Source organism: Paramisgurnus dabryanus, chromosome 22, assembly GCF_030506205.2.
Source record: "Paramisgurnus dabryanus chromosome 22, PD_genome_1.1, whole genome shotgun sequence".
Classification (NCBI taxonomy): Eukaryota; Metazoa; Chordata; class Actinopteri; order Cypriniformes; family Cobitidae; genus Paramisgurnus; species Paramisgurnus dabryanus.
In genome coordinates, this window is record NC_133358.1 from 6,481,023 (window position 1) to 6,494,767 (window position 13,745).

The 13,745-nt window shown below is 39.3% G+C and overlaps 1 protein-coding gene across 2 annotated transcripts in view; it reads right to left on the reverse strand.

Moving 5' to 3' along the window:
• The window catches only part of LOC135785311 (NXPE family member 3-like), a 91,177-nt gene that overhangs the window by 25,833 nt on the left and 51,599 nt on the right, over positions 1-13,745 (reverse strand). For both annotated transcript variants that reach the window (XM_073813219.1, XM_065294682.2), the window contains exon 3: positions 6,954-7,325. In XM_073813219.1, the coding sequence (XP_073669320.1) occupies positions 6,954-7,325 (372 nt within the window). The remainder of the gene's footprint in view (positions 1-6,953; positions 7,326-13,745) is intronic.

A 13,745-nucleotide genomic window follows, 5' to 3' on the forward strand; every position in this document is an offset into this window, starting at 1 on the left:
TCCTCCGACTCCAAGGAGGCTGCCGAAGGAACAAAATCATCTGGCAGCTATGCTCCAGTCCTGGACTGGAAGGCCAGTAAGAGGGACTTCATAGTATTGAGCTCTGCTGTTAATTGGTCCTTTTTGGAGGCAAGCCGGGGACCCTTAGCCTTTTTTGCAGGAGTGGGGCCTGCGGTCTCAGCAGCCCGAAGTTTAAACTGCCCAGTCTGATCTGGAGCCAGTCACTGGGCTGGGGTCAAATGTTCAGGTGACAATGTAGAGCCCAACAGTTGCTCCACCTCAGCCAGTTTAGCCGCCCTCACTGCCTGAGGCATGATCCCACAGTTCATGCAGGGGTCGTCAGAAAGACCCTCCTTTAAATGTTCGAAGCCATGACATGAGGAACATAAATCATGGCCATTCTCAAGCTGCAGGGGAGCCATACAGGCCGAGCAGGAGTGGTTGCCAACCATGCTGGCAACTGAGAAAAAAGAAAAAAGGTAGCCTCAATGGGAACATTGCCACCAATTAGTCACAAGGGCACACCAATGCTGGGAGTGGGAGCAAAAGCACTGCCTTCACCAGCTAATGCAGAGTTCAGACTGCATGATTTTGACAAGAGGTTTCACACGGCATGACTTTACCATAGGAAGAATCGCTGACAACTTTGTCCTGGTCCGCAAACTATGTTTCACTGTCAAACGCCAGCGAGAAGTGGCAAGAAAACAATGCGAGGTTGCGCGTGCAAGACCAGAGTTCTCACTTGACATTCCAGATTATTATTAAAAATGGTAGCCTGCAAGAAGCTTGCCATACAAATTGCATGTGCGCTCATTTCTAGTGAAAATAAAAATAAAAAAGAAGCCCTTTTCTCAACCAAATCCATGCTTGCTGATATTATGGGCTGTACCTTCATAACTTCTCCCCGAACTTCCAGCTGCCCTGTATGTTCCTCTCTCATTGGCTGTATGTCATCAAACCAATGTTATTTTCAGTCAGAACACATTTCCCACAGCATGGTTTTTATTTAGCATGCCAGATATCTCACGGGTGTCGGGGAATTGTCTGCGAATCTCTCAGAATGCGTCTTTGATAATTCACACTGTGTGATTGTCACTCACATGCAAGAGCATTGATTTGCCTGTGACTTCGAGCATTTGTCATCGATTTCTCAAAAAACCTGTCGGCGAGTCAAAATCAGGGCTAAAATCGTGCAGTCTGAACTCAGCATAAGGGTAAACTATCCCAACGAAAAGAAGACACTAAATGCAGTACAGATGTCAGGAGAGGGAGCAAAAGCATAACCTTCACCAACAAACTTAGCAAATTTTTTTAAAATTAAGAAAATAAACATGATGCGCGTTTTGTTCTCTCTCCCTCAGTGAACTCCTTTCAGAAACACGTCAGAAAAATTTAATGTAACTTAACGAATATTTGTCATATAAACAAAAGATAAATGTCTACATAATGCTTGGAATGTCTGCTTTTGGAAGATGTAAGTGAAATCGAAAACAAATATTGTAATTCGTTGTTAACTGTATTACAGTTTTTTACAATCACTTTGCTACTATTTTCAGAACCTTGATGTCATTTTTCACAACTCTAGACACAAAACTCACAACCAAAGATCCAAATGCACATTTTTCAAAACTCTTAACTCTTTTCTCAATTGCTTGGATACAATACACATAAAACTTGGATCATTTGTTCATTCAACCAAAATCACATGTTCAATATGACACAACTTAACATCAAAGTACTACTGTTTCAAAAGGCTATTCACACATCACATTTCAAATAAGTGTCTATTCATTTTCTTACAATGATCTAACTATCAATCAATACAACTGCCCAAAATGATAAGTAACTGTTGCATTATTCGTAATAGTTGTATGGAAACAGACAAAGAATCTTCCATGTTTACTGAAAATCATGAAAGTTTCAAGATAATGAGGTTCATTGTAACCAATAAGCATGGAGCATGAACCAATTATCACTGTACTGTATAGATGCAGGCCCTTGTAATTGCTTGTCCAATTCTGCCAACTTGTTACTGATGATTGAGTGCAGATTGTGAAATGATGTGACCTATGTTGTGATTGTACTGTAGTGTTTTCATCAATACATTACAAACTTTGTTCAATGATTCCAATGTGTCTATCGTATTCTCTCTACTACTGCAGAACTTTTACAGATATGTATTTGCTCTACATGTACCATAATGAAATCTGTATCACCAATTTTGTTCTACAATACTTAATGATTGTACAAACAATGACTTAGTGAAACTATCAGTTGCTTGTGTGTGGGTGATCTATAGTTATGTTTCCATGGTATTTCACAGTAAATTTGTGTTTTGAAACAATGATTGTGCAAGTGCAAGATGTCTTTAAAGAGTAACTAAACCCCTGGTCAGAGCCTGACTCCACCCACTGGCAATATTTGAAAAATGCAAGAAAAGTGGGCAGATCCCAACAGAGATAGAGGGGACGAACTTAGTGTGTGGTGAGATCGTAACAAGGGCGTGGTGAGCTTGAAACTGCTTACGTCACAAGTCATTTCTTGGACCCAACATCCAATAGGAAAATTCAACTGCAATAGCCACCGTTCAACCTGAAGAGGGCAGCACTCAGACGTTTTTACACCATATATTGCAGTATTGAAACACTTTATATCTAAATGTCAAAAAAGTTACTAAAATCAATGAACAGCACTAATAAAGCATCATTCTTACAGATCATTAACTAAAAAAAGTTGGTTTAGGGTCTAGTTACTCTTTAAAGATGTGAATGCACAATGCAATGTTTTGAACACTAGACAGCCTGTGTTACAAGTGATTACCGTTTTGAGTTTTGTATCTAGAGTTGTGAAAAATGACATCAAGGTTCTGAAAATAGTAGCAAAGTGATTGAAAAAAACTGTAATGATTGTACAAACAATGACTTAGTGAAACTATCAGTTGCTTGTGTGTGGGTGATCTATAGTTATGTTTCCATGGTATTTCACAGTAAATTTGTGTTTTGAAACAATGATTGTGCAAGTGCAAGATGTCTTTAAAGATGTGAATGCACAATGCAATGTTTTGAACACTAGACAGCCTGTGTTACAAGTGATTACCGTTTTGAGTTTTGTATCTAGAGTTGTGAAAAATGACATCAAGGTTCTGAAAATAGTAGCAAAGTGATTGAAAAAAACTGTAGAAGAGAGAGATGTACCGTCTTTCTTCTGTTGCTTCATTATCTATAATGAGCCACGCCCCGCTCCATTGAAGAAAAGGGCAGAGATCATCCATATTCATTAGTCAACCCCACAGTCAATGGACATTCCGTCTCTGCAGCCATTCACTGCTGTGTTGAGTTTTAATCCGAGTGCTGGAAACATGACATCTACTTGTTTACTCGTGACTGTAACTAAAGTTATCTCCAGACGCGAGTGTGACTCTATCGACGTCCAAACGCACACACAAACACACAATGCCTCATATTTGAAGCGCTTTGTGGTATCATTATAAAAGATGCGATTGCACACATCACATACTTGTTTACTCGCGCCTAAATCTCCAGACAGACGCGAGTGTGTGTGCTTCGTCAGTGTGACGGGATCGATGTATGACATATAAATCCTTATTTACTTGCAGATGTGTGTCAGTAGTATCTCCAGACGCGAGTGTTTTCTTTGTCTTCCGTCAAACAGCTGAGGCGACGGGAACGCACATACTCAAACACGCGAGTCAGGAAACTCAACGCGCTTTTTGGTATTCTTATAAAATACGCGATTGCAAACAGTACAATCCTTATTTAGTTGCGTCTAAGCGCATATCTCCGCACAGCAAGTTTATTAAACACAGGATCACTCGCATGTGCACACATTCACTGCTTTCATGATCAACACGTGAGGTAATGGCGGTGGCTGTAAACAAACATTGATAAGTTTATCACGCGTGTCCCTGGTTGTGTTTCTACTATAATGATTACAAAAACACAAATAGCAGTCCAGACAACGATAGGCAGTTGTTCTTTTGAGCTTTTTACTGCACAAAAGTAAACCTCTCGCTGGCCAACCAAACACAAACCCTGTGTTCACTTTATGATGGCCAAACAGTACCTTTACCATGATTAGGCTACTATGGTTTTTAAAAGGTATCTTATACTTGTGATATTAATAGAAAATATTTCAATAGAAATATATATTTATACACACACATTATATATATATATATATATAATGTGTGTGTGTGTGTGTGTGTGTGTGTGTGTGTGTGTGTGTGTGTGTGTGTGTGTGTGTGTGTGTGTTTACATTATATTGAAAAGTAAACCTTATCATTGTTTTACTACAGAGAAATTTACATTCCTGTTGAACATCTCCACAAGGCTTATTATGTGGCTCATTATTCAACTCTTTTGTCTCTCAGCTGTCAATCACTGATTATTCAGGAGCTTTCCCGCCTCCACGCATACAGCCTTTCCCAAGCAAAAGTGTCTTAGAAATTGTAAATCAATGTATTGCTTTATGTGATTGAGTAGGCCATATGATTTTCACATCATTTTGAAGAAAAAACTCTAGACTACTAGATCCTATTTTGAAAAGTCTTGGGAAAACATGTTTAGAATGAGTTTTGTGGTGTTATATCAGTGACTTAAAAATTTTGCTTTTTCAAAAACCACGCATAAACATTTTTCTCTCAAAAATACAAACATGTACATACATGTTGATTATATGATATTGTAGCCCAGTTTGTGATGAACACAGTGTTATGAGACTTCTGACATTAATATGTTTTCAAGCAACTGAAAAAAGCACAAATGTCAGTGCATGTCAAAACTTCCCCAGGGCCCTAAAAACCCCTTAGACCCCAGAGGGTTAAAGCAAGAAAATTGTGTGTGTGAAGTGAAAGAGTACAATCTATGAAATAACATGAATGACATTTTCTGGGCATCTCTTATTTAGAAGCTTTTTGGAATAATTAAAAAATCTTTAAAGAGCTGCTAATATCAAACAACTTTTAACCCAACTGTAAAACATTGATCCTTTTCATTTTATTTCTTTTATTTAATTACACAAGACCAGAAAAGCTGGATCAAAACAGATGTTTTGGAACTATTCTGTATTGGCGATTTTCCATTGCATAGTACCCCATGGTTTGGTTTGGGTCAGGTCGGGTCAGCTCACCATACTTTGGCTAGGTTAGCTTTTCCCTCCAGTTTAGTAACACTTCGCAGTGGGAGGGATTATAGGCTTGTCGTTATATTTGCGCTGCCTGCTGCTGTATCATACAAGTGAGAGCATTGTTGGAATGCTAAACATTTCCATAAATTCATTTATTTCTCAGTCTGCCACAAAATCAAAATTGACCTCCACAAAGATGTTTTAACATCGTGTTTATCACTACCTCTGTATCACATGACAGTTTCTGTACAAACACCGGTGGCCTCGTCATTCGACGCCCTCAGCTGGGCCTCATTTAAGTTGCATATAAACATGTGTGCGAATGTTCTGCTACAAACTGCAAGTCTGGAAAGAACTGGTATGGTGTTTCTGGTTCTCAACATGTGGATGTTTTTCACCGCTAAAAGGGAGTTTGGGAACTTATAGCAGAGCACAGATGACAACCTGTTTGTTCAAGACAGCGCAAGCTAGCACTGAGGTAAAACTAATCTTTACATTTTAGCGATGACGCTGGTAGGGACGATTCTCTCAGACCAATCAGTGATCTACGGGATTTTCACGTTACGTTTGGTATCAGCTCGGATCGCTTGGAACCCCAACCAAGGTGGTCCTAAAAAAAGTACTACGTATCGAGTACTACGTATTGCACCCAATAGAAAAGTTCCCAAAAGTAAGCTGACCCGACCCAAACTAAACCAAACCATGGGGTACTATGCAATGGAAAAGCGCCATATGTGTATTTATCGGTGTGCCTTACACGTCTGCGCTTTTCGAATCTGTCAGTCAACGCGAGTCTTGTCGATCTTAACTTTTTAAAGTAAACCAGTTCCCGAACTTTATCTCTCTTAATAACTCTTTGAACATCAAGCAAGTCATGCATTTTATTATCAAATTCCTGCATGTTTTTAAACCGAGACGCGCATGTGGATGGACACAGCCGTCACCAACAAATGCACCAACACAATATTCAAGCAAATAAACAACCAGCTATATGTAAAGTATGTAACTCACCCAGCTGAGGAAAATTTGCCGAAGCATGTCACAAACCTCTTGGTGGGTTCCGTTGCGGCCTTTGGAGGGCGAGCAACTCGCAGCACAGACAAAAAAAATGTCACAAGGCCACCAGCAACGAATGAAACATGAGTGCAAACACGTAGCTGTAGCAAGATTCTTTAGTCTTTGGCTAGCGCGGTTATACAACCTGCGAAGCGAAAAGATGAAAAGGAACAGATCTTCTGATGTCACCGGAACATATAGGATCTCCATAGTCATCAGGGGTCACGGGTGACTTTGTTGGTATAAACCGGGTGTAGGCAAGTTCGGTCCTACAGAGCCGCAGTCCTGCAGAGTTTAGTTCCAACCCTAATCAAACACACCTGAACAAGCTAATCAATGTCTTTAGGAATTAGAAATCAGGTTAGATTATCAGTGTTTAGGCTAAAATATGCAGGACTGTGGCTCTCTAGGACTGAACTTGCCTACCCCTGGTATAAACACTCGACCTGCGCATACGCGAGATGGATCATTTAGTGCTAAAGCACCACCTCTGGCGGTCAGTAGGGATGAAACAGAATTAATGTCAACAAATGTAATAGTAAATGCTGAAAATAACATGAACTAAGATTAGATGAAGTGTTGTTGAAGTATTGCCATTAATAGCTCATGTTAGCTAATGCATTAAACCATTTTTAACAAAACAGCCTTATTGTAGTGTTACCAGTATAAAATAAAAACACAATATAACAACAGGTAAGTTATAGTTCAACATATAGTATACATTCAAAATAACTGAATTGTCATAAACATACCTTCAAGTTTAAATTGAAAAGCTTTGCTTGAAAAAAATCACCTCCATGTGATTTTAAGTTGTTGTTGTGATCTCTAGCCGTGATAATAACATGAATCTTTTCTCCAACTTTGTAATTTTCATTGAGTCCCACAATAGAGAATGTTGTGTGAAATGGACTTGTGCTCTGATTCAGCTCAGTGATTTCTTGATCTGAAGTAGGCCAGTAAAAAGCCTTCTGTAGTCTATCCCACTCCTCCTCACTGATTCCCATGTCATGCACTGAAATTGTGGATGATAAATTTGTTCGAATGTGGGTTATCTGTGAATAGGGTTGGGGCATGGGAAGCTGGATTTTATTCCCTTGACCACCATCCAGAAATTTCCATACAGTCTGAAAAAGGACCACAACACCAGTCATACTAAATGTTTACAGTGAAGCAGTAAATTAGATTAATCAGAAAATTACAAAGAAGATGAGCAGGAAAACAACAACTACAACTGTCTTACAGCCATAGAGTATACTACAGCCCTAAATAATAAACATTAACAACAAATCAAAGTTAAATTAAAATAGCTCAAATATGCGTTTTAGTCTGGGACTATATGATAAGTCCATTCCAGGAAACATCCCCATAGTGTTTTAAACATTACTGGCATGCATAGAAACCTTAATTTTAAAAAGCCAGACTGAAAATGTAATTAAATGTTTAAGTTCACATCTGTCCTCACTGCCCTATGTTTCTGTGTGCCTGTTAAGCACCCCGATCCTAGAGTAATGATCTGACCTGGCAACCAAATGATGGCACAGGTACAGTTCATTCTGTATATCAGCAGTATACCACCCAAGGACCAGCTTTCAGTCAGTAGAGTGTTTGGTGTCGGAATGAGAAAAGATGCTGATTTGTCAGGTTTTGATAGTCGACCAGCAGCTACAAATGTGGTGACAATGTGTCACAGCACACAATTCGATGTAACCTTCAGCATATGAGCCTGCATAGCCGACAGTGTTGTATTCGAGACCAGCTAATTCATGTAAAAAAAACATGTGCTAATTTATGTAAAAACCATGTGCATTCGAGTCCGAGTCAAGAACGAGTCCAGAGAGGGTTGAGTCCGAGTCAAGACCGAGTTCAGAGAGGGTATAATAATACATAATAATTTATCTTCCAATATATAATTCAAGAATAAAATATAAATAATATATGTAGACTAAATTTACAATATTGTTAACTGCAATAGGCTTACTGCTGGAATTACGTGTAGTGCCAGTCTGTGTTTTAGCACCACCCTCTTATCATGTTGGGTAACAGCGGCTTATCTAATGCTTAAATCTCACTAGACGGGGGCATTTTATTGAAGTGCGGGGTTGAAGTAAAAGTAATGGCAGTGCAAAAACCTCCTCAGATCTGAATGTCTGACCTCACCCCAGTCTGATGCATGCAGAAATTCACCAATCACTGTTCGTGTCAATCTTATATCAGTTTAAAGAAACTGTAATATTTATTTTAAAAGGGACTCGTGTGGACTCGAGAATAAGTCCGATTCCAAATGTATTCGAGTACGAGTCGAGACAGAGTCAAAGTGCTCACGAGTCCATGACAAGACCAAGACCGAGTCCGAGTCTTGAGTACTACAACACTGGCCGACAACCCAGCCCCCATGCTAACTGTATGTCATCACCACCAATGCATGAAATGACCCTCAGATCATTGTGATTCAATGGATTGTTGGAGGAAGTCCCCACTGAAAAATCCAGCTAAAACCAGTATAAGCAGGTAGCTGTTTTTTGCTGGTTTAAGGTGGCAGTAGCGGGATTAAGCTGGTCCTCCCAGCCTGGCAAAGCTGGTCAAGCTGGTCTGAACCTGGATGAACGGATGGGCAGACACAGGCTGTGCATTGTTTGCTTGGGACACCTTAGGCCCAGTTATAACAATTGCACATTAGGGGTGGGACAAAAAATCGATTCTTAGATGAATCGCGATTCGGACGTGGGCCGATTCTGAATCGATTCACAAATTTCAAGAATCGATTCTTAAATGTTAGTTTACAAAATAATAATGTGACGTTATCAGAACCAAAAGGCGGAACTCAACTGGGGGAGCGGTGATGCACACGGACAACTTAAGAGAGCGCACACTGCACGAGCGCATAGCGGAGCTTACAAGAGCAGAAGAGAAAGAACACTTTAAATGCTTGTAGGATTATACTGCATATATCTCTACATTGAATTTAGGGCTGTCACCATTACTCTATTCTTTTTAAAGAGTTTTAAAAAAATCCTTGAGTACATGTCGAGTACTCCTTAAAATAGCGGAGATGCGGTTTAGTGAAACAAGTATCAGAAGCATACAAATCAGCGCTACGCTGCCTCTCTCTCTCTCTCTCTCTCTCTCTCTCTCTCGTTTGCTCGCTCACACACACAGTGCGCGTGCATCGGCTCCTGCGTGAGGCAAGAATGCGCATCCTTGTGAATTTTGGAAGTTAAAGACGACTGAGCTGCAGTGGCCTGGCAAAACACAGTTGAGAAGGAAGGCGCAGCAACTCAAAAAGACCTGTGTGTTTCACAATTACTCTAAAGACCATAATGACAATTTCGCGCGTGGAGCAGCAGTTAACTTATGTGCGATCTACCGGCATTGCCTTTGCGATCTACGTATTGGACACCCCTGCCCTAAACCATCCACTGACTGTTTAGATATAACATGAATACTTCTGTAAAAATATGCACATAGTTTGTTATTCAGTGGCTGGTTGCGCTGCATTATACAGTAATACTGCCAATCACTGTGTATAATGATGATGATTAGACGCTTAACGTTAGTCAGTTCGTGGAAGTTAATGCCGGTTAACATATAGAATTAATATGTCACGTTTAATTACTATTTTACTGGTTTTAATGTCTTACAGAAACAGGACATATATGTATATAAGAATTACATAATTTATCCCTTAGTTGCATTAAAGTACAGTATATGACAGTTCAGAGACTATAAGCGCAAACATTAACCTGGCTTTGAGAGCAAATGTGACGTAATGACGTCACAGATATGCAAATTAGTACGTCAAGAATCGATTCTGAATCGAATCGGGACCCTAAGAATCGATTCTGAATCGATTCATGAGGGTCCAAGCGATTCCCACCCCTATTGCACATCCCTGACAGCTCTCAGGTACAATGGCGAGCAGTGACTTCTCTTCCGAAGGGCGCAAATTCAAAAAATGTGATCGGAGTGTCATGTGTGTTACTCGTCATGTAAAAACCATGTGCATGCTTCTTGTCAAAATACGCTCCTGCTTCACACATGTTGAAAAGGAGTAACACATTCACAAAATACTCGCAAGACACAAACTTAACATTAAACCCGGATTAAACACGAGATTAACCTCCTAAAACTGGAGCTTTGTCTTTTGTTCAGATTTCTTCCAGCTATTTTGGGGTTAGGATGAACCAATAAATATAATACCAAGTATTATTCTTTGAACATGAAGCAGTGTAATTGTCCATGGTTGTGTACAACAGGGTTCAGTTACACAGAAATAAGTATTATGGTGCAAAAAAAGTGATGTCCTTGTCAGACCTGCCAACCTGTACGCATTTTGCGTAGCAGGTACTGATTTTGACCTCAAAGTACGGTGGTACGATTTGTCACTCTAAACTACGCAAAAACCTGATGACGCCCTTTGCCGCGCAAAGTACTCAAAAGAAGCAACAGAAAAAATAAAAATATGTCCAATCATAGCACTGGGCTCATCCACCACATAGAAAGTGGGGATGATTGACAAGTCGTATGGCCAATCAGTAACAAGAGTCTGCTATCGATGGAATCACACAATCAAGCGTAATCTCCTTTCTCCACCTGCAGTTTCTGACCATCTTTTTCAACGGAGAGTCAAGACGTCTGACCCGCTAAGGTAAACTGGTCAGGGTGGATGTGCAAATAATGAAATAATGCATTAGCTTAATCCAATGAAGTCGACGGTCGCGCGGGCTCCGTTTCATAACGTGCACTTGACCGCAAGATGTGTTAACATTACTTCTGATTTGTAAATGGGCATCATTTATAATTGAGCGCTTACGAAAAAGTACAATGATTTTACCATGGGGCAGATCATCCAGTTTTAGTCAAATAAAAACGGAAAGTTCACTCTCAGTGAAGGGAATCCACCTGACATCCGAGTGAAGCGGATTAAATGCGTTCTGAAATAACGCGCTCTTGATAATTGTCAATAAAATAAAACGCCATATACAAACCACATCAAATTAAGTTTTATACAACCCCAAATCAGAAAAAGTTGGGACACTGTAGAAATTGTGAGTAAAAAAGGAATGGAATAATTTACAAATCTTATAAACTTATATTTTATTCACAACAGAATATAGATCACAAATCAAATGTTGAAAGTGATTCATTTTGAAATGTCATGCCGAATATTGGCTCATTTTGGATTTCATGAGAGCTACACATTCCAAAAAAAGTGGGGACAGGTAGCAATAAGAGGCCAGAAAAGTTACATGTACATATAAGGAACAGCTGGAGGAGGACCAATGTTTAGCAATAGGAATGTTGTCCTATTCTTGTCTAAAACAGACTTTTGCTCAACTGTTTTAGGTCTTCTTTGTTGCATCTTCCTCTTTATGATGCACCAAATGTTTTATATGGGTGAAAGATCTGGACTGCAGGCTGGCCATTTCAGTTCCCGGATCCTTCTTCTATGCAGTCTTGACGTTGTAATTGATGCAGTATGTGGTCTGGCATTGTCATGTTGGAAAATGCAAGGTCTTCCCTGAAAGAGACTAGTCTGAATGGGATCATATGTATCTAGAACTTGGATAAACCTTTCAGCATTGATGGTGCCTTTCCAGTTGTGTAATCTGCCCATGCCACACACACTAATGCAACCCCAAACCATCAGAGATGCAGGTTTCTGAACTGAGCGCTAATAACAACTTAGGTTCTCATTATCCTCTTTAGTCCGGATGAAATGGCGTCCCAGTTTTCCAAAAAGAACTTCAAATTTTGATTCGTTGGACCACAGAACAGTTTTTCACTTTGCCACAGTCAATTTTAAATGAGCATTGCCCAGGGAAAACGCCTTTGCTTATGGATCATGTTTAGATATGGCTTCTTTTTTGACCTATAGAGTTTTAGCTGGCAACGGCGAATGACACGGTGGATTGTGTTCACCGACAATGTTTTCTAAAAGTATTCCAGAGCCCATGTTATGATTTCCATTACAGTAGCATTCCTGAATGTGATGCAGTGCCGTCTAAGGGCCCGAAGATCACAGGCATCAAGTATGATTTTCCAGCCTTGACCCTTACGCACAAAGATTGTTTCAGATTCTCTGAATCTTTGGATGATATTATGCACTGTAGGTGATGATAACTTCAAACTCTTTGCAATTTTTCGCTGAGAAACTCAGAAAACTATTTTTCGCCGCAGCATTGGGGGAATTGGTGATTCTCTGCCTATCTTGACTTCTGACAGACACTGCCACTCTGACAGGCTTTTTTATACCCAATCATGTTGTCAATTGACCTAATAAGTTGCAAATTGGTCCTAGGACTGTTCCTTATATGTACATTTAAATTTTCTGGCCTCTTATTGCTACCTGTCCCAACTTTTTTTGGAATGTGTAGCTCTCATGAAATCCAAAATGATCCAATATTTGGCATGACATTTCAAAATATCTTACTTTCAACATTTGATATGTTATCTATATTCTATGGAGAATAAAATATAAGTTTATGATATTTGTAAATTATTCCATTACTTTTTTACTCACAATTTCTACAGTGTCCCAACTTTTCTGATTTGGGGTTGTAAATGGAGAATATCTCGTGTCTCCAGCGCCCACGTGATAAGTGCCTATGGCGTACTGTACTGTACTGTAAACAAAGCTACAATAAATTACAGACAGACATACAGTTAACAGCAATACTGTCACAGTTATGGTTGAATTTAAAGCAGTGTTAACTCTAAAATACTGTCTTAAAGGGATAGTTAACATAAAAACATGTAATTCAGTCATAGTTTACATAACAGAACAGACCATCCAAACATTTATGAGTTTCTTTATTGTGTGATACACAAGTTATTTTAAAGAGTGTTGATAACCACAGTGTCTGGTCCCCACTCCATTTAATTTTTTGCTAGTCAGAGAAAAACAATATTTTTTTTTCTCAATTTTTTTGTGTGTTTCACTCAAGAAAGAAATAATGAAGGTTAGACACAATATGAGGTTGAGTAAATGATAACAGAATGTCATGTGTGGGTTAACCATCTCCCACTATTTAACAGTAATATCACTTTTAACAGTGTTTGTGCAGACATGCTAAACTTTGGAGAATACAGTAATTAACATTAATAATGTTATTAATCACCATGTATGGCAAATTTAGTTAAACATTATTTTATTCACATTTATAATTATTTTTAAAGCAGATTATGGCAGGATGGGGAAAAAGTGAGTGCAATTTGCAGCATGTTACCTTGAAAGTTACCAAGAGGTGTGTGTGCGTGCATGTGCGCATGCATGTGTTAAATTATATGTTAAAAACCCGTGTTCTGTCCTTTCGGCCGATGCTACTGTACTCAAAAAAAATTCCAAGGTTGGCAGGTCTGCCTTGTATGTGGAAATCCAGGTCTTAGCAGGTTAAGCGAGTATCTGGCAAACGCAAATGTCACTTTTATCATAATCCCTAGACATGTGTACAGCAGGCATTTATTTTGAGTAGACACATGATGCAGTGCAACGTGCGACGCAAGTGTATTTTGCTAATTTCAACAATAGACTGTAAATAAAAGAT